Source organism: Schistocerca nitens, chromosome 3 (assembly GCF_023898315.1).
Source record: "Schistocerca nitens isolate TAMUIC-IGC-003100 chromosome 3, iqSchNite1.1, whole genome shotgun sequence".
Classification (NCBI taxonomy): domain Eukaryota; kingdom Metazoa; phylum Arthropoda; class Insecta; order Orthoptera; family Acrididae; genus Schistocerca; species Schistocerca nitens.
The window spans coordinates 176,044,995-176,068,702 of NC_064616.1; the positions used below are offsets into that span (position 1 = coordinate 176,044,995).

Sequence of the window (23,708 nt, forward strand, 5' to 3'; positions counted from 1 at the left end):
TATAACCATGGTATTGTAGAGTTTTGATGTCAAATCTGGTTAATATTTTATGTGCAGGCACAATATTTTTGGCATTAACAATAAATTATCAGTTTCTCCGATGTATTTCAACATAAATGCTTCCATGACTTGAAATTCTAACGCGAATCGTGTGGCAGTAACATCCAGGGTAGAAGTTCGAAACTTACTGCTCTTTCCTCCTTTATTTCATTCTGTGTTATCCTGTTTCTGTAACCATTCGTAATGAGAGGTGTTCTGTCATGATCATTTAATGACGTTATAATCGTGATAGAAAATTATTATTCGTGTGATATATATAAGGCCCGACATTTAAAATACCACTGAAAACCCATCTCTCTGTTAACTTCCACGCTATGGAGTAGGTTATACAATACTCTTCCACTGTAGAATGACCGAACAATAAAGATTATTGTTAGACCAAGTGTGACAAAGAGATGTCTTTGCTAAATGATTCATAATCAATAGTTAAATGGATTACTTCAGGATCAACTAAATACGTTATTAAAACATACGAAAGAAAATATATTAATGTATTCTATGTCTTGCATACATGCATCGTGCCGTCTAAATAAGATTCAAGGAACACGCTTATTACAATTTTGTGTTCTCAGATATATCGAATGTTCTCAGACGTTTCAATGTGACGATAGAAAGAAATAAGAAGCCAGCACAAAACATCAGACAACATTTCTTGTGGACGTAACCATTAAATATATCTCATCAGTTTCACAAATAATTTGTAAATAAAGACTCTTGTGGAAAATCCTTCAACAATTCCATTTATAGAAGAAGAATTCCACGTATTTGACTGTAAGTAAACACTAGGAATGACGGTGGAAAGAGAGTACCAAGAACAGTAGTATTTGCTTTCCTTAACTGAATGTCTCATGGTCTCGCGGTTCTAGGCGCGCAGTCCGGAACCGTGCGACTGCTATGGTCGCAGGTTCGAATCCTGCCTCGGGCATGGATGTGTGTGATGTCCTTAGGTTAGTTAGGTTTAAGTAGTTCTAAGTTCTAGGGGACTTATGACCACAGCAGTTGAGTCCCATAGTGCTCAGAGCCATTTGAACCATTTTGAATGTCTCAAATGAGCAAGCAACGAAACATTATGTTCAAAAACCTTATGTTCAGCAACGTTCAGATCGCCTTCGTCCAGGAAAATGGAAATGTATATGATATAGATAAAAGTAACTGGAACTTATCTGAGAGAAATCTGAAACCATAAAGAAAGAAGAAACTTCTCAACAAACGAGTCATGGGTCTCCAAAAGACGAGATTAGTAGAGCCTCTCTGTTTGTATTAATAGCGATACGCATAAATACACATTAAACTTCTGTTGTCTCAATGATAAAGAAATATTAATGGGAATTAATATGTGAAACAAACTGCCGTATAAATACACATTAAACTTCTGTTGTCTCAATGATAAAGAAATATTAATGGGAATTAATATGTGAAACAAACTGCCGTATAAAAACGTTAACACAGTTATGAAATCAATGAAGACAAAGAATGAAGAATTAGCAAATTACGAAGCACTTATCTAAAATAGCACACATTTATATAATTTTGACTTCAAGAAGACAGGCTGAAAATAAGTTTTAACACTAATACAAGATCTCCCTGAGACAAAAGTCTAAAATTGTAAAACGGTAAGGTTTAATACCAACGCTAAGACAGTTTAGATTTGAAACGACTGATTAACAGCCATCTTCAAATATTAATTCGCTAAGTTTCTGTATATACGAAGTCTGAATAACTTCGAAACTGCACAGGCTCAGAAGATTATTCGCATTGTCAAAGGAGAGTCGTTGGTACAAACGACAGTATACCGTAGCCATTTCTATTCGTCCCATACTACCAGCATTCCTGATATAAACTTATTTCCACACAACTATAGTGAGGAAGCAGCAGATGTTAAACTTATTTTTCCACAACATTACGTAGCTCCTGACAGAGGTAATTTCGTATATCCAGTTTTTTATTTAATAAGGAGTATTAAGTAGGTCGGATTAATACAACGTCACATAAAAAGTTTCAGTACAGATGGCATTTGTAACTAGTCCTGTATATCCAATGTACGCACAGGGTTAATATTTTTTATAATAATAGTAGAGTGAAGTATCAGTTGGTGATGGGGGTTTTGAGAACATTCAAAAGGACGATATAGTAAATGAAGATAAATAATGTTAAGCGAAGAAATAGAAACATGAATGACAAGACTTATTCAAAATAGCCTGATAATAGTGTCGCCATCTGCAGCATGATTACAGGACTGTCATATTAATGCATTCTGAGTGTCAACCTGATAGCAGAAATTACCATAGCATGGATGCTTGGAAATTCACACAGTCTGCAAAGATCAAATTTCCACTGTCTCTTTAGTGACAGAGTCACGTTAATTTAAAGTATGTATCAGTTTCCGCATCTGCTTAATCAAGATCTTTAGCTTGCTTATGAGGCTGTATTTAGGCACTGCAGATTTTCTTCATCGCGTAATCACTGCCACACGCAAGCGGTTTATTATAAATACTTGGCACTCTGAGAACATGACTATCCATCACAGAGTCCAATAGTTTTTTCTTTCTCTTAAGTAGTTTCACACCGATATAATCACTCTCCTGTTTAAGGTTCGCCTTATTTTACAGGATATTCCTCCACATAACACAAATTGATTGAAGGGAGGTCCTCGACAGCCATTTTTGTTCTGAACATAGTAGTCACGTGCTCCATTTCGACATCAAGATGGCCATCCAACGTGCTTCAAGCGCTGTTATCTTACATTGTGATGCGAAAAACCATGCTATGTCTTCAAATAAAAACAAGCGACGATGTAATATCGGATTTCTGGGTCAATCCTTAGCTTTACTGTCTATGGATTCCCATTATTTATGTCACTGTCAGTTGCTTCTCTGTCAAAAACAATGGTGCGTAATTTCAAAAGATCGGAACTTTAACAAAAGCTAATGGGAAAGAAATTCATAGAGAACAGTAAACCGAAAAAGCTTTTTGTCGAAAACTTTTGCAGTTTGTCTGGTGTTATTCTCTGCCCACTATTATCAGATACATTGACTGTACGTTCGACGAAGACAACCTTACGCCAGTGCGTATGCTCCACGTGAGGATGCAATGCTTCAAATATTTAGAGGTACTAATTATGCCGATAGCCGTATTTCCTACGGAAGGCTACCCATGTATGTGTGCACAGACGTGTGATGGGAAAATCAAAAATAATTTTACCTTCGCTTAATCAGTAATACTGAAAAAAGCAAAATATAGCAGCGTTACTGTCTGTGGATTCCCATTATTTATGTTACTGCCAGTTGCTTTTCTGTCGAAGACAATGATGCGTAATTTCAAAAGACAGAAATTTTAAAAAAACGCAAACGAAATGAAATTCATGGAAAACAGTAAACTAAAGAATTGCAATAATCACAGATTGAGCAACATACGTTAAAGTAGCAGCAAGTTGTACGACAACGGAGACTGAAAGACTTAGTCTGCCTTAACTTTTAATTGTGAGGAATTGTTTGGAATAAATCAAATGCTGTCTCAGATGTTAGTGAATGCGGTAAAATATCTCATTTCTGATGCTAAGCGAGACCGGACAACATAAGTAGGATCCTAAAGGGAAATAAGTAATTTGAAACAGGCTACTGAGAGAAAAAAATATACACCAGTCACTTTCTTGTTGGACTGAAAAATGATTCATTTTAATTTTTTCTTAACGTTACCGACAATCGTAACGGAGACTCACAAATATGAGATCTAGATCTTTTTACCAAAAAAGGCTTCCAGAGGAAGAACGGCGATTTTCAGTAAAATGTAACTCATTTTAGAAAAGATAGTGAACATTGGAAAAGAGAACTGAAAGATACATAAAACGCAATGTATATGATCTATGAGCATATCAGAGCGCTAAAATGATACATGAAATGATTTCCAAAAATACAGCATACAGCAGTACTGCTGTAAGCATTATTCGAATCATGCTACGGTCAATTCAAGTTTTGATGGCGCATTATGTGTAATATTTTGCATTTGCATCATTTATCTATATAAATGTGAATTGAATACCTTGCTGTACTCTCGCCTTAATGGATTTCTTTTGCAATAACCTGCCCACTCTTATCAAAACTCATCTGTCTCCTTTCTGTTCTAATTTTCAGTAAGGCGTGAACCATAATAAATTATTTAATGAGTGATGTTTCATTCATTGCGGTTTGTACGTTCATCATTCCAGTAGTCTCATTACACTCATACTGTTAAATTAATCAAAGCTTTCAATCGTGTAGTTGCATTTATTCTTTGTTTTTGCTTTAAACATTTTTGTAGACAAGTCTATTGTATTTGCTTGCACGATTATCGGTTAAATCTCTGCTTTTGAATAACTCTAATAATCACTGATTAAGCAACAGAAATTAATATTATTAAAAATACCAATCTCTATTTAATTATACATGACAGAACCATGCAAGCAGTTTATATCTATAGTTCCTTTGTACTAATATTTTAAGTGATTTAGACCTATACGGCAGGCTTTACGGAACCTTGACGGATAAATATGGTTACAAAGTAATCACTTTTTTAAAAAATTTTGCGATAGCTCTCCGACTGAAGTTTTCCTTTTTAACTTTCGTGAGCTATTATCAAAATGTTGATATTACGAATTTTGTTCGGCAACAGACCACGATGGGCACAATCTGAGGAGTCACAGGGGATTTTCAGAGGAAGAAAGGTTCAGGAAAGCCATTTCATTTATTTGACCATAATGTTAATAAGTAGTATGTAACTTAAGTCTTTTCGTCACATGTATGTAACTATATGTAACTTTTTTATATGTTACTTGTTTATCTGCTCAAGCATCAACCGAAGCCACACACAGCAATCGAATACAGTCTCATTCTGTTCTTCTGTGGGTACACAGTGGCAAGCATTACTGGATGTTTCATAAACAGCTTGCGAATTATTTCGTATAATTTTACGTCAAAAGCCTAACGAAGTACTGCTTTTCGGCCTCCACCTGAGCTCACTTAATAACTCATGGCACCGAATGCGTCTGTATAGCTACGTGAAATAACAGAATAAAATATGTTCACCATATTAATGTAACTGAGCGATTCCTCTGCAAGACTAAACATACACATTCATCGCAAGAGAAATGCTCTGGATCAAAGAGCATCGATTCGATCCTATTTGCAGGGTTGGACTGAAATAATGTGACCGGGGCTCGATTCGTGGGCTGCAACATGGATGGGTATAGCAACAGGCAATCTATTATTTTGGCTGTCGCCCGGTTGGCCGTGCGGTCTAACGCACGAATCCGCCCGGCGGATTTGTGTCGAGGTCCGGTGAGCCGGCCAGTCTGTGGATGGTTTTTAGACGGTTTTCCATCTGCCTCTGCGAATGCGGGCTGGTCCCCCTTATTCCGCCTCAGCTACACTATGTCAGCGACTGCTGCGCAAACAAGTTCTCCACGTACGCGTACACCACCATTACTCTACCACGCAAACATAGGTGTTACACTCGTCTGGTGTGAGACGTTCCCTGGGGGGGGGGGGGGGGAGGGGGGGGGGTCCACCGGGGGCCAAACCGCAGAATAACCCTGGGTTCGGTGTGGGGCGGCGGAGGGGTGAAGTGGACTGCGGTAGTAGTCGTGGGGCTGCGGACCACTGCGGCTGTGGCGGGGACGGAGTCTCTCCGTCGTTTCTAGGTCCTCGGTTAACATAACATAATTTTGGTTGGGTGTAAAAGTGAATTAAAAAACACAGGGAGTCTGGTAAAACTATATGTTAATGCTTTTCAATGCACAAGCTGTAGTGATAAAAACGGACAGAAATCCGATGAACGCGGGAGAAAAACGAGCCCCATGGTTTCGCTAAGTATGTAGAGTTTGCCTTCATACTGCAACGTGCACTGATCTCATTGCTGAACGGACCCGCGTCGGAAATAGAAGTTCGGCCATCATGGAGGCGTTTTCAACACACGTCTCCTGTAATACTGCCCGTCTACGAGTGATCTCTCGTGCCGTCTCGGAAACCCCTGGCCTGTCTTCGGTGTTTCATTTCACAGAACTACGTGCACTTAGTCTTCCCGTGTTGCGAACCCAGCGGCTTCGTAGGCACGCTCCTGCAACAGGAAAAACATAAAAATTTGTCTCCGTTAAACTTCCTGGGAAGGTCGACCTTGCACGAGGCCTGAGACTGACAATATCTATGTCTTTTCTGCTTTGTTTAAATTAACGGCCCCGCTTTCACTTCGTCTCCCAATAAGCGGAAATTGTACAAAATTCCTCCCAGTGCGAGACCAAGAGCCACGTGGTAGTCAAATGTTATCTCCCTCGCTCATGTCATTGACAGTTTTGAAAAATATATTCACAAACACCTAACATTGCCTCAATACCACAAGTCCAGCTTTGTGGTGACGAATCAGTATATTCGTATCACTACAAGGTCCTCTTCACTTCTTCCCGTTTCACTATGGGGTCGGCAGTGGTATTTCGGTTTCGGCAGTGTTAGTGCCGTACGACCTATTATACAGGGTGTGTCCGTAATAGCGTGCAAAAATTAAACAGGACATAGATGATGCTCCACTGAACAATTTGTAGGTAGGCAACCTGGGGTCGGAGAAGCCAGCTTAAGGAGATAATAGGAATAAAATCACGTTACTGTGTACTTTTTTATTTACATTAGTTACAGTTAACTGCAAATACCATCACTGACACAATGAGCATACCATTTGTACTGTATCTTACAAAATGTGCTGAAACTGACGGCCATCGACCTCGATGCAAGCATGACTTGGGCGAACAAGTTTCTGACGCACCCTGACAAATGTCCTTTATGTGTTTCGAATCAGATCACAGGCAGCTAAAATTCTGGCAACTAATTCCATCTCCATATCCACTGGGGTCTCATACACAAGTGACTTTAGCTATCTACATAGGAAATAAAAAAGGGGATTCAGGTCAGATGACTCGCAGGCCACTGAATACGACCCTTCCAATCCATCGACCAGGAGATACTGTACCGGTACTGCTACACGTCTCTGAATAGTGCTGAGTAAGGAATGGATCTGTCGTTGATTCATAGCACAGTCTGTCATGTAACGATGTAAATACGTTAAAACAGAGCCATCTTATGGACAAGTAAAGTAAACAAAACGTGCATCATAACTTCCTGGTAATCAGACTCATCCACCTTGTTTGCTTGCAGGAAACGAAGAATGTACGAGGGCAGTTCAATAAGTAATGCAACACATTTTTTTTCTCGGCCAATTTTGGTTGAAAAAACCGGAAATTTCTTGTGGAATATTTTCAAACATTCCCGCTTCGTCTCGTATAGTTTCATTGACTTCCGACAGGTGGCAGCGCTGCACGGAGCTGTTAAAATGGCGTCTGTAACGGATGTGCGTTGCAAACAACGGGCAGTGATCGAGTTTCTTTTGGCGGAAAACCAGAGCATCTCAGATATTCATAGGCGCTTGCAGAATGTCTACGGTGTTCTGGCAGTGGACAAAAGCACGGTGAGTCGTTGGGCAAAGCGTGTGTCATCATCGCCGCAAGGTCAAGCAAGACTGATCTCCCGCGTGCGGGCCGGCCGTGCACAGCTGTGACTCCTGCAATGGCGGAGCGTGCGAACACACTCGTTCGAGATGATCGACGGATCACCATCAAACAACTCAGTGCTCAACTTGACATCTCTGTTGGTAGTGCTGTCACAATTGTTCACCAGTTGGGATATTCAAAGGTTTGTTCCCGCTGGGTCCCTCGTTGTCTAACCGAACACCATAAAGAGCAAAGGAGAACCATCTGTGCGGAATTGCTTGCTCGTCATGTGGCTGAGGGTGACAATTTCTTGTCAAAGATTGTTACAGGCGATGAAACATGGGTTCATCACTTCGAACCTGAAACAAAACGGCAATCAATGGAGTGGCGCCACACCCACTCCCCTACCAAGAAAAAGTTTAAAGCCATACCCTCAGCCGGTAAAGTCACGGTTACAGTCTTCTGGGACGCTGAAGGGGTTATTCTGTTTGATGTCCTTCCCCATGGTCAAACGATCAACTCTGAAGTGTATTGTGCTACTCTTCAGAAATTGAAGAAACGACTTCAGCGTGTTCGTAGGCACAAAAATCAGAACGAACTTCTCCTTCTTCATGACAACGCAAAACCTCACACAAGTCTTCGCACCCGAGAGGAGCTCACAAAACTTCAGTGGACTGTTCTTCCTCATGCACCCTACAGCCCCGATCTCGCACCGTCGGATTTCCATATGTTTGGCCCAATGAAGGACGCAATCCGTGGGACGCACTTCGCGGATGATGAAGAAGTTATTGATGCAGTACGACGTTGGCTCCGACATCGACCAGTGGAATGGTACCGTGCAGGCATACAGGCCCTCATTTCAAGGTGGCGTAAGGCCGTAGCATTGAATGGAGATTACGTTGAAAAATAGTGTTGTGTAGCTAAAGGATTGGGGAATAACCTGGTGTATTTCAATACTGAATAAAACAACCCCTGTTTCAGAAAAAAAAGTGTTGCATTACTTATTGAACTGCCCTCGTACATGTAAATAAACAGCACAATACGTGTAAACTTGTATTCATGTCAGCTGCAAATAAGCTGGCAAACAGTAATGCTAGACAAAGCGGTAGACAAGTTTACTTCCGTATCTGCCTAAGCTGGCTTCTCCGGGTTCCCTATCTCAAATTGTTCAGTGGAGCATTCTCTATGTCCTGTTACATTTTTGCACGCTCTTACGAAAACACCCTGTATAAACATAGAGAGTAAGTCTAAAGGAAGCAATGAAGTAAATAAATAAATAAATGTTCCGGATGGGCTGGTACCCACGTCCCGCCTCCGTTACATGATTTGCAAACATTTCGAAAATGTTCTCACATTTTCACATGAGATAGCACTAGACACAGACAGATGTTCTACGCAAATTCCGTCCCGGCAGGAAGGAGTAGCGACAGTACACTACTTCTTCCCGTTACCAGTTCAAGCTGACTATTAAAACTGCTCACAATAACAGGCTTCTGAAATAACCGATTTTCGGTTTTTGATCGCTGTTACCTCCAGTAATAAACGTAGAATTCGAACAAAGGTTGAAAAATTATAATAAATGTGAAGAAATAGGAGACCACATTCGACATGGGGTGAAGGCTGTGGCACAAATCGATGTCTTTGTCTCCAGCAGAGATGGCGAAGGTGAAAGAGACGGGTGCGGCGACAGCGAGAGCGAAAAGTCACAAGCCGATGATTGTCCTGCATCGTTGCTTTTGGATGGTATCAATTTTTCACCCTGAAGCAATCGAAAAATGAATGCTTCAGTTATTGTCCCAAGTATATTGCACGTCTACAAAATTATAGGTATGTCAACCAAAGTTACCTTCTCTTCCAACGAACATTGTGGATGTTTTCTGCTTACACGGTGTCGCTAGTTAGTTGTGACTCCTTCCGTTTTTAATCTTTTAAAGCAAATGGAGCACTCTACTACCCACATCGTAAAATACTTCCAAACTAGGGATGGTATCATTCTGCAATACAGCTCACGTCTGAGGACGACAGCGAGAAACTACCGTGTAGACCAAGTGTGGCTAGTGCCTCCCGTAGGGTAGACCTTTCACCTGGTGCAAGTATTTTTAGCTCACGCCACTTCGGCTACTTGCTTGTCGATGAGGATGAATTGATGATGAAGCCAACACAGCATCCAGTCCCCGAACGGAGAACATCACCGACCCGGCCGGGGATCGACCGGGACCCCTCGTATGGCATTCTACTGCGCTGACCACTCAGCGACTGACAAGGGAAACGCCCCATCGCACCCCCCTAAAATGACCCACTGGACAGTCCGTCAAAAACTGAACACAGTCAAGCATGAAAACAGAAAGAGTGTGTCCTGAACTGTGAAAAAAGCACCAAAATAGAAATAGTGAACGGTTCAAGCTCAAGACATGCAACATCGAGCAGATTTGATTACGTCCGGTGTCGTGGTTATGTGGTCACGGGGTTGGACTGCCAACAAGATCAGTGTTCAAAATTCTCTTGTGGCCATTTTTGTCACAAAATTATGAACTGTCCCTCCGCTCACTGACGTGTCTGTTCGCTGTATTCAGATTTGTGTCTGTGTCGTCGTGTAACGTCCGTCTGCAATCGCGAGGCGTAAGGAAGTGACCTCCAGACATATCTCCATCGTATTTGTTCTACACGAGCACCACATGCTACGACTCTTGCGTTCTGTTTTGGAAGTTTTGACTCTTGAATTCCTCTGTTGTAACATAGTTCACGCCCGTTTATTTGTTGTTTTAATTTCTCATTCTGTAATAGGTCTATGCGGCATGTCGCTTGCTCTCACTATTCATCACATTTACTTGCCAGGGTAATATATTCTTACCACATGATTCACATTCCATAACCAGTGTATGGTATGAGACCTGCCAAGACTACAGACGCAGAACAGATACATCAACGACCGGACGGGAAGTTCACAAATTTGTGAAGAGAACAAAAAATGGGGACGAGGGAGATTTAAACACGAATCTCCAGCGCTGTAGTCCAACACCGTAACCACATAAACACGACACTGCGGCGTTTCGATATTACAGATCTTGAACTTGGACCGTTCACTGTTCCTATTTTGCTTTTCTTTTCACAATTCAGTTTACCTTTTTCCTGTTTTTATGCTTGATCTGTGTTCAGTTTTTGAAATGATATCGACTGGGCCATTTTACCACTAAATCCGAGGAGGGTGCTATGGGGAGATTCCCTTGTGAGGTGGAATGTAGACCAGATGGAGACAAGTCTCAGCAATGCTTCACTGATTCTCATGGCATATGTTTGTTCCTGGTTACATACGGTAGGCGTTGTTATGAAAATAGCGCCGATCGCTTCTCCCAACTTCTACAATAACACAATATTTCACATCAACGAAACTTTCACGAATAAACATTACTCGCTTCTGAAGAAAAAGCTTTGTTTGAAAACCAAAAATTTAGCGCTGCTGCTACGGCAAAGTGATATGCCGGCTTTCTGCGGGGTTATTAGTAAAAAATGAAAACTACCTGTTATAACCGAGACCAAACAAAAACCGAGAAGTTACTGGTTATTCGGTCGGTCTGCCTCCTTAGTTGACTGGCCACCGCGTCTGACTGCCATTCAGCAGGCCTGGATTCGATTCCTGGCCAGGTCGGAGATTTCCTCCGCTTGGGGACTGGGTGTTATTTTGTCCTCCTCATTATTTCATCACCATCATCATGGATATGCAAGTCGTCCTATGTGGCATCAACGGAAAGACTTGCAACTCGGCTGCCAAACTTCCCTAGGTGAGGACTGCCAGCTGTCAGTGGTATATGATCATTTCATTTCTCCGGTTATTCGGAACTTAAATACCAGTATCGGTTTTTCCAATCCTCAGGCGACAGGAAGGGCATCCGGCCACCCTCTACCATTAATATTGTTACATCCAGATTAACGTCCGCCCCCGGTAGCTGAATGGTCAGCGTGACGGATTGTCAGTTCTCTGGGCCCCGGTTCGATTCCCGGCTGGGTCGGGGAATTTTCTCCGCCCAGGGACTGGGTGCTGTGCTGTCCTCATCATCATCTCATCATCCTCATCGACTGCAGGTCGCCGAAGTGGCGTCAAATTGAAAGACCGGCACCCGGCGAACGGTCTGTCCGCAGGGGCCCCTAGCCATACGATTAAAAAAATATCCAGATTAACGTGACGGCATGGGAGGAAGGTCAGGAAAAAGAAGAAAATTAAAATTTGTGGAAGTACAATGCAGAATATGCCTAAAATTCTCAACTTTATCTTCAATAGTAACAAAGGCTGAAGAAATGAATTAAAATTCGTGCTACGGCTGGGGCTTGAACCCGCGTCTCCTGCTAACTAGCCAGATGCGCTAGCCATTACCAACATGGCTAACACAACTGCACTTCCTAGCCTCGTCCAATGTCCTCCCTAACACAAATTTCACTTCACTCGTTCAACATATTTTCCCCTTCTTATATCTTTAGAAATGCCGAGGCTCTCCGATATTGAAATAGCATCTCAGCTCTGTACCAGATCAGTCCGCACAGCTGCGTTTGGTGTAATGGCTTCCACATCCACCTAGTAAGCAGGAGATCTGGGTGCAGGTCCTGGTCATAGCCCAAATTTAATCCATTCCTTCAGCTCCTGTCACTATCGAAAATAAGGTTGAGATTCATATGTCTCAAAGAAAATTTGGTTCCATCAGATCAAAGCACAAAATTATTTCATTTTCCGTATTTCCCCAAAAATCTCACGAAAATTAAGAACAGATTTTAAAATCGATTACTTCAGCACCGTACATATCCGTTGAGGTTCCTTAACTGGTTGTGTATGATTTGCCGAGAACTGAAAACAATAGTTACTAATCGAAGTGATGTTTGTCGGTGCGCCGTAGACAATGCTGAACAGGAGGGCTTTCAGCGACGTGCTACCCGACCCACCGAGAGGTTCACGGCGCAAGGAGGAGGCGCGCCAGGTGGAATTCGTGCGCGCAGGGCAGGCGCTCAAGCTGGACACCATCTTGCGTGGCGACGCTCCTACCAGCCTCGCCTCATCCTCCATGTTCAAACGTCCGCCATGGGAGCCCGAATGCTTCTACCCGGACTTCCCGCACGAGACCTTCTGCGGCGATTCCTGGGGAGACAACAAGCTCATTGCCGCAACCGAGGCTGGAGTCTTCGTCATTGAAGGTACGAGACGCTCACTTCTTGCCAACTATGGCGCCTACAGATAAGGACATTTCGCTTCATCACTGCCAGAAAGGAATGAGAGAAATGCCGTAACCTAATAGAGACGAAGGTTTGTCATAAAGTTATAACTATCACTTCCAAAAAGAAAACTTAAGTATCATCTTTTGGATGTTATAGCTCATCTTACAATCCAATACAAATTTGACAGAAATTCCGCTATATGCTAAACGCCCTTTGATTAATGCTGTTTTGTGTAAAACTGATATTTTTAGACCGTGGCTATATGCAAAATACAGATTTATTCTTGCAAAGAAGATAACAGCGACCAACCACTTTTTTATAACGTTATTTACTCAGATAAATAGCGCCGTTACCGGTTTCGAACCGACGGGTTCATCATCAGACGGCTTGTTCACGTTAAGATACATTTTTGTTGTACTTACATTGTTGTTGTTGTGGTCTTCAGTCCTGAGACTGGTTTGATGCAGCTCTCCATGCTACTCTATCCTGTGCAAGCTGCTTCATCTCCCAGTACATACTGCAGCCTACATCCTTCTGAATCTGCTTAGTGTATTCATCACTTGGTCGCCCTCTACGATTTTTACCCTCCATGCTGGCCTCCAATACTAAATTGGTGATCCCTTTATGCCTCACAACATGTCCTACCAACCGATCCCTTCTTCTAGTCAAGTTGTGCCACAAAATCCTCTTCTCCCCAATCCTATTCAATGCCTCCTCATGCGATCTACCCATCTAATCTTCAGCATTCTTCTGTAGCACCACATTTCGAAAGCTTCTATTCTCTTCTTGTCCAAACTATTTATCGCCCATGTTTCACTTCCATACATGGCTACACTCCATACAAATACTTTCAGAAACGACTTCCTGACACTTAAATCTATACTCGATGTTAACAAATTTCTCTTCTTCAGAAACACTTTCCTTACCATTGCCAGTCTACATTTTATATCCTCTCTACTTCGACCATCATCAGTTATTTTGCTCCCCAAATAGCGAAACTCCTTTACTACTTTAAGTGTCTCATTTCCTAATCTAATTCCGTCAGCATCACCCGACTTAATTCGACTACATTCCATGATCCTCATTTTGGTTTTGTTGATGTTCGTCTTATGTCCTCCTTTCATGACACTGTCCATTCCGTTCAACTGCTCTTCCAAGTCCTTTGCTGTCTCTGACAGAATTACAATGTCATCGGCTAACCTCAAAGTTTTTATTTCTTCTACATGGATTTCAATGCCTACTCCGAATTTTTCTTTTGTTTCCTTTACTGCTTGCTCAATATACAGATTGAATAACATCGAGGAGAGGCTACAACCCTGTCTCACTCCCTTCCCAACCACTGCTTCCCTTTCATGTCCCTCGACTCTTATAACTGCCATCTGGTTTCTGTACAAATTGTAAATAGCCTTTCGCTCCCTGTATTTTACCCCTGCCACCTTCAGAATTTGAAAGAGAGTATTCCAGTCAACACTGTCAAAATCTTTCTCTAAGTCTACAAATGCTAGAAACGTAGGTTTGCCTTTCCTTAATCTAGCTTCTAAGATAAGCCGTAGGGTCAGTATTGCCTCACGTATTCCAACATTTCTACGGAATCCAAACGGATCTTCCCCGAGGTCGGCTTCTACCAGTTTTTCCATTCGTCTGTAAATAATTCGCGTTAGTATTTTGCAGCCGTGACTTATTAAACTGATAGTTCAGTAATTTTCACATCCGTCAACACCTGCTTTCTTTGGGATTGGAATTCTTATATTCTTCTTGAAGTCGGGGGGTATTTCGCGTGTCTCATACATTTTGCTCACCAATGGTAGACTTTTGTCAGGACTGCCTCTCTCAAGGCTGCCTCTCTCAAGGCTGCCTGTAGTTCTAATGGAATGTTGTCTACTCCCGGGCCTTGTATTACATTAGTTTTCACTTTTTTTCCCATGTGATGAAAATTCCTTGAGCTGGTAGCGCCTGACAACCAAAACATGATGTGAGAAACTGTCTAATTTAACTGTAATTCGGCCTCATAACAGTTTCAAAGGACGTAGATGTAAACAAATTATTAACGTGAAAATATTTTAGTTACTTACGTGTGAAACTCCGCACCATTACGTTGCAATGCTCACTGCTTGTGTTCATGGAGTAGCAAAGACAATATTAAGCACTTTTTTATTTGTGGTTTAAAGCACCACTAATACACATATCAAAAAATTTTGCAACATTGAAGGATTTATACAAAGACGGCGATATCGCAACCATAACAGTACCAAAGAATTTCTCTCTCAGATATTTCGATATACACTCCTGGAAATTGAAATAAGAACACCGTGAATTCATTGTCCCAGGAAGGGGAAACTTTATTGACACATTCCTGGGGTCAGATACATCACATGATCACACTGACAGAACCACAGGCACATAGACACAGGCAACAGAGCATGCACAATGTCGGCACTAGTACAGTGTATATCCACCTTTCGCAGCAATCCAGGCTGCTATTCTCCCATGGAGACGATCGTAGAGAAGATGGATGTAGTCCTGTGGAACGGCTTGCCATGCCATTTCCACCTGGCGCCTCAGTTGGACCAGCGTTCGTGCTGGACGTGCAGACCGCGTGAGACGACGCTTCATCCAGTCCCAAACATGCTCAATGGGGGACAGATCCAGAGATCTTGCTGGCCAGGGTAGTTGACTTACACCTTCTAGAGCACGTTGGGTGGCACGGGATACATGCGGACGTGCATTGTCCTGTTGGAACAGCAAGTTCCCTTGCCGGTCTAGGAATGGTAGAACGATGGGTTCGATGAAGGTTTGGATGTACCGTGCACTATTCAGTGTCCCCTCTACGATCACCAGTGGTGTACGGCCAGTGTAGGAGATCGCTCCCCACACCATGATGCCGGGTGTTGGCCCTGTGTGCCTCGGTCGTATGCAGTCCTGATTGTGGCGCTCTCCTACACGGCGCCAAACACGCATACGACCATCATTGGCACCAAGGCAGAAGCGACTCTCATCGCTGAAGACGACACGTCTCCATTCGTCCCTCCATTCACGCCTGTCGCGACACCACTGGAGGCGGGCTGCACGATGTTGGGGCGTGAGCGGAAGACGGCCTAACGGTGTGCGGGACCGTAGCCCAGCTTCATGGAGACGGTTGCGAATGGTCCTCGCCGATACCCCAGGAGCAACAGTGTCCCTAATTTGCTGGGAAGTGGCGGTGCGGTCCCCTAGGGCACTGCGTAGGATCCTACGGTCTTGGCGTGCATCCGTGCGTCGCTGCGGTACGGTCCCAGGTCGACAGGCACGTGCACCTTCCGCCGACCACTGGCGACAACATCGATGTACTGTGGAGACCTCACGCCCCACGTGTTGAGCAATTCGGCGGTACGTCCACCCGGCCTCCCGCATGCCCACTATACGCCCTCGCTCAAAGTCCGTCAACTGCACATACGGTTCACGTCCACGCTGTCGCGGCATGCTACCAGTGTTAAAGACTGCGATGGAGCTCCGTATGCCACGGCAAACTGGCTGACACTGACGGCGGCGGTGCACAAATGCTGCGCAGCTAGCGCCATTCGACGGCCAACACCGCGGGTCCTGGTGTGTCCGCTGTGCCGTGCGTGTGATCATTGCTTGTACAGCCCTCTCGCAGTGTCCGGAGCAAGTATGGTGGGTCTGACACACCGGTGTCAATGTGTTCTTTTTTCCATTTCCAGGAGTGTATTTCGCCAATGACACCACTGTCAATAGACACAATCTGCATTATTGGGCTCCTGCCAGTCCTCACTGGGTACGACCACATCACATGCAAGCGCACTACCGGCCGAAGTGGCCGAGCGGTTCTAGGCGCTACAGTCTGGAACCGAGCGATCGCTACGGTCGCAGGTTCGAATCCTGCCTCGGGCATGGATGTATGTGATGTCCTTAGGTTAGTTAGGTTTAAGTAGTTCTAAGTTCTAGGGGACTGATGACCTCAGAAGTTAAGTCCCATAGTGCTCAGAGCCATTTGAACCATTTTGAGCAAGCGCATTGGTGTGTTAAACGTATGGTGCGGCATTCTAGGACACACGTCATTGGACTAGTTTATTGGGCTCCAAGACTAACTGATCGGCTGTATTTGCAGTTCCTACAGAATGAGCTGAACCTTGGGCATCTTTTGGAATACATCCCACTTCAGTTAGCTGTGAGACACTGGTTTCAGCACGACGGTGCATCAACCCATTATTGTCGAGGGATTAGGGAATATCTCAACAGCGTATACCCAGAACAGTGGATAGGTCGTGGTGGTTGCATTATATGGTCATCGAGATCGCCTGATTTAACATCCTTGGATTTTTTCTTATGGGGTTATATTAAATCCATGATTTACGAAACGGAACCGGAAAATCCAGACGTGTTTAAAGAACTAATACGTCATGCTTGCTCTTCAGTATCTGCAGAAATGTTAAGAGGTGCCCATGCTAATACCGAGAGGCGCTTACATCAATGCATCCAACAAGGCGGACATGCATTTTATCATTTGTATTGCGAATAATGCAATTATAAAGGTCTATCAGTCTATAACATAGGTTTAAAGGAACATCATTTATGACATTCTATATATTCATTTTTCTTTATTGCAGTGATATGATAGCATTTATGTAATGCTGCTAATTGTGAAACACGAATTGGTGCATTATGTGTTATTAACAAATCAGCTATCATATCTTGATATGCCTTGAAACAGACAATTAATAGGCTTTGGCCCTTAAGCATAGTGTTTTGGTCAGGGCCAATCACTCTTCTACACAGACACCTTTCTCGAGACCAGGAATCGAACGCGGCACCCCACCTACAGTAAGCAAGTTTTCTGGCATCGAACTATAGGACTAATTATACCTGTAAAGTGGTTGTTTTCAAGCGCTAGTCTTACATTCAGAGGGTTCCGTCTCTGTTGGTGTGGAGTCCTCTTTACTGTTCTGCTTAGGCAAACCTTTCGGCATCTGCGGTATCCGGGATTAACTAACGTCAACGGAGGACGTCGTGTGTGCGCCACCTGGTACATCGCTTTTATGTAGATTGGTGTTACCTGTACTGACATGCATTTTTTGCTGTACTTGATGTTGAGGTTAGTCTTCGTTAGGTTCCTATTGGAGCTCTTAGAAGCATGAACGTTTCTCAGTACCTGGCGGAGTAAGCTTAATGCTATTTTGGCGAAAACTGATATTTTGAGACCATGGCTATGCACAAACTACAGGTTTATTCTTTCAGAAAAGATTACAGCAACCAATCACTTCTTATGATGATATTTGTACACGTATTTATATCGTTTTAAATCGTTATGAGTCACAGTTAAATTAGACAGTTTCTCAGATCATGTTGCGGTTGCAGGATTACTATCCCAAGAAATTTTCACTACATGTGGGAATCAAAACTGAAAACTAATGTAAACTACAACAAACTGTATGAACAAGCCGTCTGATGATGAACGTATCGCTTCGAAATTGGTAACGGCGCTATTTATGTGAATAAATAGCATTATAAAAAGTGGTTGGTTGCTATTATCTTCTCTGCAAGAATCAACCAGTATTATGCCGTTCGATTAGTTTTCTTTTACTCAAATATGTTTCAGCGCTTTCTGTGCTATTTATAATAGGTTTTAATTTTTTTCTGAAAATTATTATTACATATTAACTTCTTGTGGTGGTTATATGATTTTTTGGCTTTAAGTTATTTACACTTACAAAGAAGCAATAATTAGACGACAAATATTACGTTTGTTTACATATACTGTTAAAGTCACATGTCACAAACAGGGGAAGAAAGACCACAGCATAAAAAAAAATCTGGGAAAACATAAGTAACACGCTAAATAACGCGATAGAAAGCAGCGATTTTAAGTTTTAAATGAACGAAAAACAATGAAAGTTTCGTTGCTTGCAGGTGACAAGCTGTAGAATGCGTGCTAGATGTAAAACTACAGACACGCATAACGAATAGTGTCATATGAGATATGTGAGCAAATGTGTAAATGGCGATCAAAAAGCCTCCGTTTGAGGGCCTTGCTGCACGTCTGTGCGACGTCCCGATGCTGGTATATAAGCACCGACGTGTAGGCAAAGGATTTGTGTAGCATTCGTGTCTTTCCGACGTGCGTGCGGTAATTGCGGAACTATGGTGACGTTATTACCAAATACATCCAAACAGGACCAACGAGCTGTTACTGCCGGAGGACAAACACCGGTAGACATCCATCGGAGGAAGAAGAATGTGTGTGGGGGAGCATGTCTGTCGAAATCCACCGTTAAGGAATAGTGTTCCATCAGAAAAGCATGTGCAGTAGACAGGTAAGGATTTCTTCACGCAGCAGGACATGGTGTTTTACCGCACGGGTATCTTCGACCTGTTGCATTGGTGGGATGACTGCCTCAATGCTCGAGAAAATTTTGCTTCATTGGCATACCAATTCTAGACTGTACGGCCTTCGAACGGACACTTTTTAATCGCCCCGTTTATATTACTTCCAAGTTAGTGACCTAGACCTAAATTTTTCAGCATGGCGTAAGTGTACGAGATATTCTGTGACATGTGTCCCTAACTGTATATGTAAACTAACATAAAATTAAACATCTAATTATCGCTTCTTTGTACATGTGAGGAACTTTAAGCCAAAGACTCATATAACCTCCACAAGATGTTAACATGTAATAACAATTTTCAGAATAAAAATAAATAAAAACTCCCTGAAGAGAGTATAGAAAGTGCTGGAACATGATTAGGTAAAATAAAACTAATCAAACGATGTCTAGCATAAGGCTCAATTTCATTCAGATTCTTACGTAATTAATTTTTCGTTTATAAAATCATCTTAAAGTAGTTGGGCACAGCTTGTGTCGAAGATATTTTGTTGTAAGATAACCACACCAAGCGTACAAAAGTCTTTGTTTCCTTATTCTGCAACTGGTTGTACCCATCAGTCATCGTCTGGCAGATAATTTTTAAAAGTTGTTCACGGGGTAGGCCACTTTTTTTTGGGGTCATCAGTCTTCTACCTGCTTTGATGCGGCCCGCCACGAATTATTCACCTGAGCTAACCTCTTCATCCCAGAGTAGCAGTTGCAACGTACGTACTCAGTTATTTGTTCGATGTATTTCAGTCTCTGTCTTCTCCTACAGGCCACATGTCTGCAGCTTTAAACTGTACTCCGTGACTGCTTATCGCTGTGCGAATATGTGGCCCTTCAAGTGGTACGACCGTCAAATTTGGAACTGCGCAAACTTGATGATGTCATGTCATAGGCAAGGGCTACATATTAACACAGTGGCAAGTAATCACTGATTCAGTTTGATTATAGACAAGTGGTATACATCATTAAAAAAAATATTTAAAATTTCTGACAGATGATAAGTATTATGTCTAAACTAGCTGCAAAAGAATAAAACAAAAGCTTTTGGCAGCTTGGTGTGATCATTTTACAACCAAACGAATTTTGCGGTTACTTGCAGTTCTCGCACCCGCTGGACCCGGTGCGCCACAGTTGTTATTTTCCTTTGTCTCCTCCAGTAGTGTACCACGCTACTTTGCTGTCAGATTTTCGATTCGTACAAGGATCGCAGACGTATACCTGCAAATAAACAAAAAACTAATTACGTAATTTTTTCAATGTGATAATCAAAACTTCATTACTACCCCACGTACTAGCAATCGGTCTTGCAAAGATGTGCTGGTTTTTTACTTCAGAGTTGTCTTCAAAGTACCCTTAAGACTTACAGAATACCACTTTATAACTGAAAGCATTCAGCGATAAAATATATATTTACATTTTATTAAAAGGAATTATTCTTAAGAACCAGTGCTACGAATTGCTTTGTGCCGTGCAGTCATCAAGGGTACACGAGTGGGCCTTCGGCTCCGAAAGCCCATATCGATGATGTTTCGTTGAATGGTTCGTACTTTGATATTTGTTGATGGCCCAGCACTGAAACATGCAGCAATTTGCGGAAGGGCTGCACATCTGTCACGTTGAACGATTTTCTTCAGTCGTCGTTGATTCCGTTCTTGCAGGATTTTTTTCCGGTCGTAGCGATGTCGGAGATTTGATGTTTTACCGGATTCCTGATATTCACGGTACACTCGTGAAATGATCGTAGGGGAAAATTCCCCACTTCATCGCTACTTCGGAGATTCTGTGTCCCATCGCTCGTGCGCCGACTATAACACCACGTTCAAACTCACTTAAATCTTGATAACCTGCCATTGTAGCGGCAGAAACCGAGCTAACAACTGCTCCAAATACTTGTTGTCTACAAATATAGGCGTTGCCAACCGCACCGCGGTATTCTGTCTGTTTACATATCTCTCTATTTGAATACGCATGCCTATACCAGTTTCTTTGCCGTTTCAGTGTACAAATATTTTCAACACTTCCTCGAGGTAATAATTAAATGTAACAGTAAATTGTCTGCAGTATATGCGGGAGTCATTTAGTTTATAACAGAATATGTACAATATATACCAATAATTTCTCGTATGCTATCAAATTTCTGTCTACTACATAGAAACGTAACGCGTAAGTAATGTGACAAATGTATTAGAACAATTATTATTGCCTGCAAAATTATACACATACTAATATATTCTTCTTTTGCAGAAAGCACATCTCATCGACTAATATTTGACAAGACAGTTCCCGTGAAACAGCTTAGCGTCATCGAAGCACATGGCATACTTCTTCTCAGAGCTGAAAAAGGTTTGTTTTGTCTTAGAATACCATGAAAAATGCTAGACGTAACTATGTTCTCAGCTCGGCTTTCCATTGAAAATCCATCGAGAAAGATTACTTTTTTTGAGAATCGTTAGTCATGAGCATTTTTTTCACATTCTTTTAGTTCTACGTAAAAAATCCTTGTAATCTGTTTGTCACTGAAACCACAATATTCTAAAGTAACAGGCAATAAATCATCACGCAGTGTGCCGTTTCTTTTTTGTTGATGTAACGTTTTAATTAAACCTGTAGAGCCGCCATAAGTCACGTGATACTTTTTCTTTATTTTGACATGTTTCACTAAACCAACGCGAGCATCTTCAGGAATTACGTAGCCGAGGCCCTCACTTTACGAATACCGGGCTGTGTATAGCGCCGCCGTCATATATTTGTGTATGAAGGCGGCTCTATACACGGCCCGATATTGCGGTTCCCGGCTGCGTAATTTCTGAAGATGCTCGCGCTGGTCGAGAGAAACATGTAAAAATAAAGAAAAAGTTATATGCGACTTGTGGTGGCTCTACAATTTTAGTTTCTAACAGTCGCTTTTCCTCTGCAGGCAAAAGCTTGCGCTCGCTAACGTTTTAATAGCAAAGGCAGACGCCATATTTCTCATTAGAACAATGTAAACTGTCAAGAGATGGATATGAGAGGTATCTAGGAGTTAACTCTATAAGTGCTAAGATGAGAGAGACAGAACTTTGTCACAGTTACCAAAACAAAATGTTTGATAAGAAAGAACAGATTCAATCCGCAAAAAATATTCGTGAAATATTTTCGTATCAATTAGATGTATTTATGTTAAGAACAAGCTTTAATTTTTTAAGAATTGTACACTGTCCAACGGAAACATGCAACATTGTAAATTTGTCTATAATAATTTATAATGTCAGGATCACCAAATTACTTCAAAATTCAAATTAGCGGTTTTAACACTTCATTGCCATCTTCAGATGTGATAATTAAGCCACTAACAGCTTCGTCATGATGTTTAAAAATTTTTAGTTATGCACTCTGAATCTCATAAATTGCTACGAAATATGTCGTCACATGGTAAAAGAGACGGAAATTAAAATATTGCTTTTTTTCTCTTCATATGGGGCATATGGAAGAGCTGGAGGGGGGAAAACTAAGGATGTAATTTATACAACTGATTTTCTGTTTTTAGTATGGTCACTTTTATGTTGGTAGTTTTGGTTCACCACATTTTATAAAATTTCAGTTTCAGTGTTATCTTAGAGAAAAATTATGTTTGTACACTGTCAGAAAAAAATGTTACACCCTCAAGGACAAGGTCATTTTGTTGATATGTGAGGTGACAGGTAATTCATCATTGCAGGAGTATATGGTAACAAATTCAGACCAAATGAAACAGACGTCACAGTAAAGTGTGTCCAAAGAGTGGCATCAATACACATTGCAACCCCTCTGGCAGCAACGCAGACGTGTATGCTCTCATGAAAATGATTATAAAGAAGCTGAATGGCATCCTGTGATAGATTATCCCACGCACCTTGCGCAGTTTGCTGTGATTCGGCAATAGTCCGTGCAGCTCCAGGAGAACGAGCAAGTTCCCACTTCAACATGTCCCATACGTGTTCAGTTGACGAGAAATCTGGTGACCTAGCTGGCTCGGGCACTTGTTGTACATCATGAAGACCACATTACTTCGCAGCAGCAGTATGTGGTTCAAATGGTTCAAATGGCTCTGAGCACTATGGGACTTAACATCTGAGGTTATCAGTCCCCTAGAACTTAGAACTACTTAAACCTAACTAACCTAAAAACATCACACACATCCATGCCCGAGGCAGGATTCGAACCTGCGACCGTAGCATTCGCGCGGTTCCGGACTGAAGCGCCGAGAACCGGCAGTATGTGGACGTGCATTTCCCTGCTGAAAAAGCACATCTCCAACCTGTGGAAGAAATGGCAGTAGCACAGGGAAGAAAGCCTCTGCAATGCAGCGGGCGCTGACTACTTTAGCCTGCAGAAATACGAAATCTGACAGCGAGTGGGCTCTGATGGCCACCATATCATAAAGTCTGGGCCTGGACCTGTGTACTGTGGGCGAATGCATTCTGGAATAGGCAGCTCACCAGGACCACGCCGTATCCACGTGTGCGTCCGTAACTCGTATGCAGACAAAAGCTACTTTCATCACTGAAGACAACATAGGCGCGCAGTCCGGAACCGCACGACTGCTACGGTCGCAG

General features: G+C 42.3%; 1 protein-coding gene across 1 annotated transcript in view; it reads left to right on the plus strand.

The window, feature by feature from the left end:
* Positions 1–23,708, plus strand: part of LOC126249132 (GTPase-activating Rap/Ran-GAP domain-like protein 3) — a 334,020-nt gene that overhangs the window by 229,755 nt on the left and 80,557 nt on the right. The window contains exons 15-16 of the mRNA XM_049950784.1: positions 12,451–12,745; positions 21,379–21,477. Of these exons, the coding sequence (XP_049806741.1) occupies positions 12,451–12,745; positions 21,379–21,477 (394 nt within the window). The remainder of the gene's footprint in view (positions 1–12,450; positions 12,746–21,378; positions 21,478–23,708) is intronic.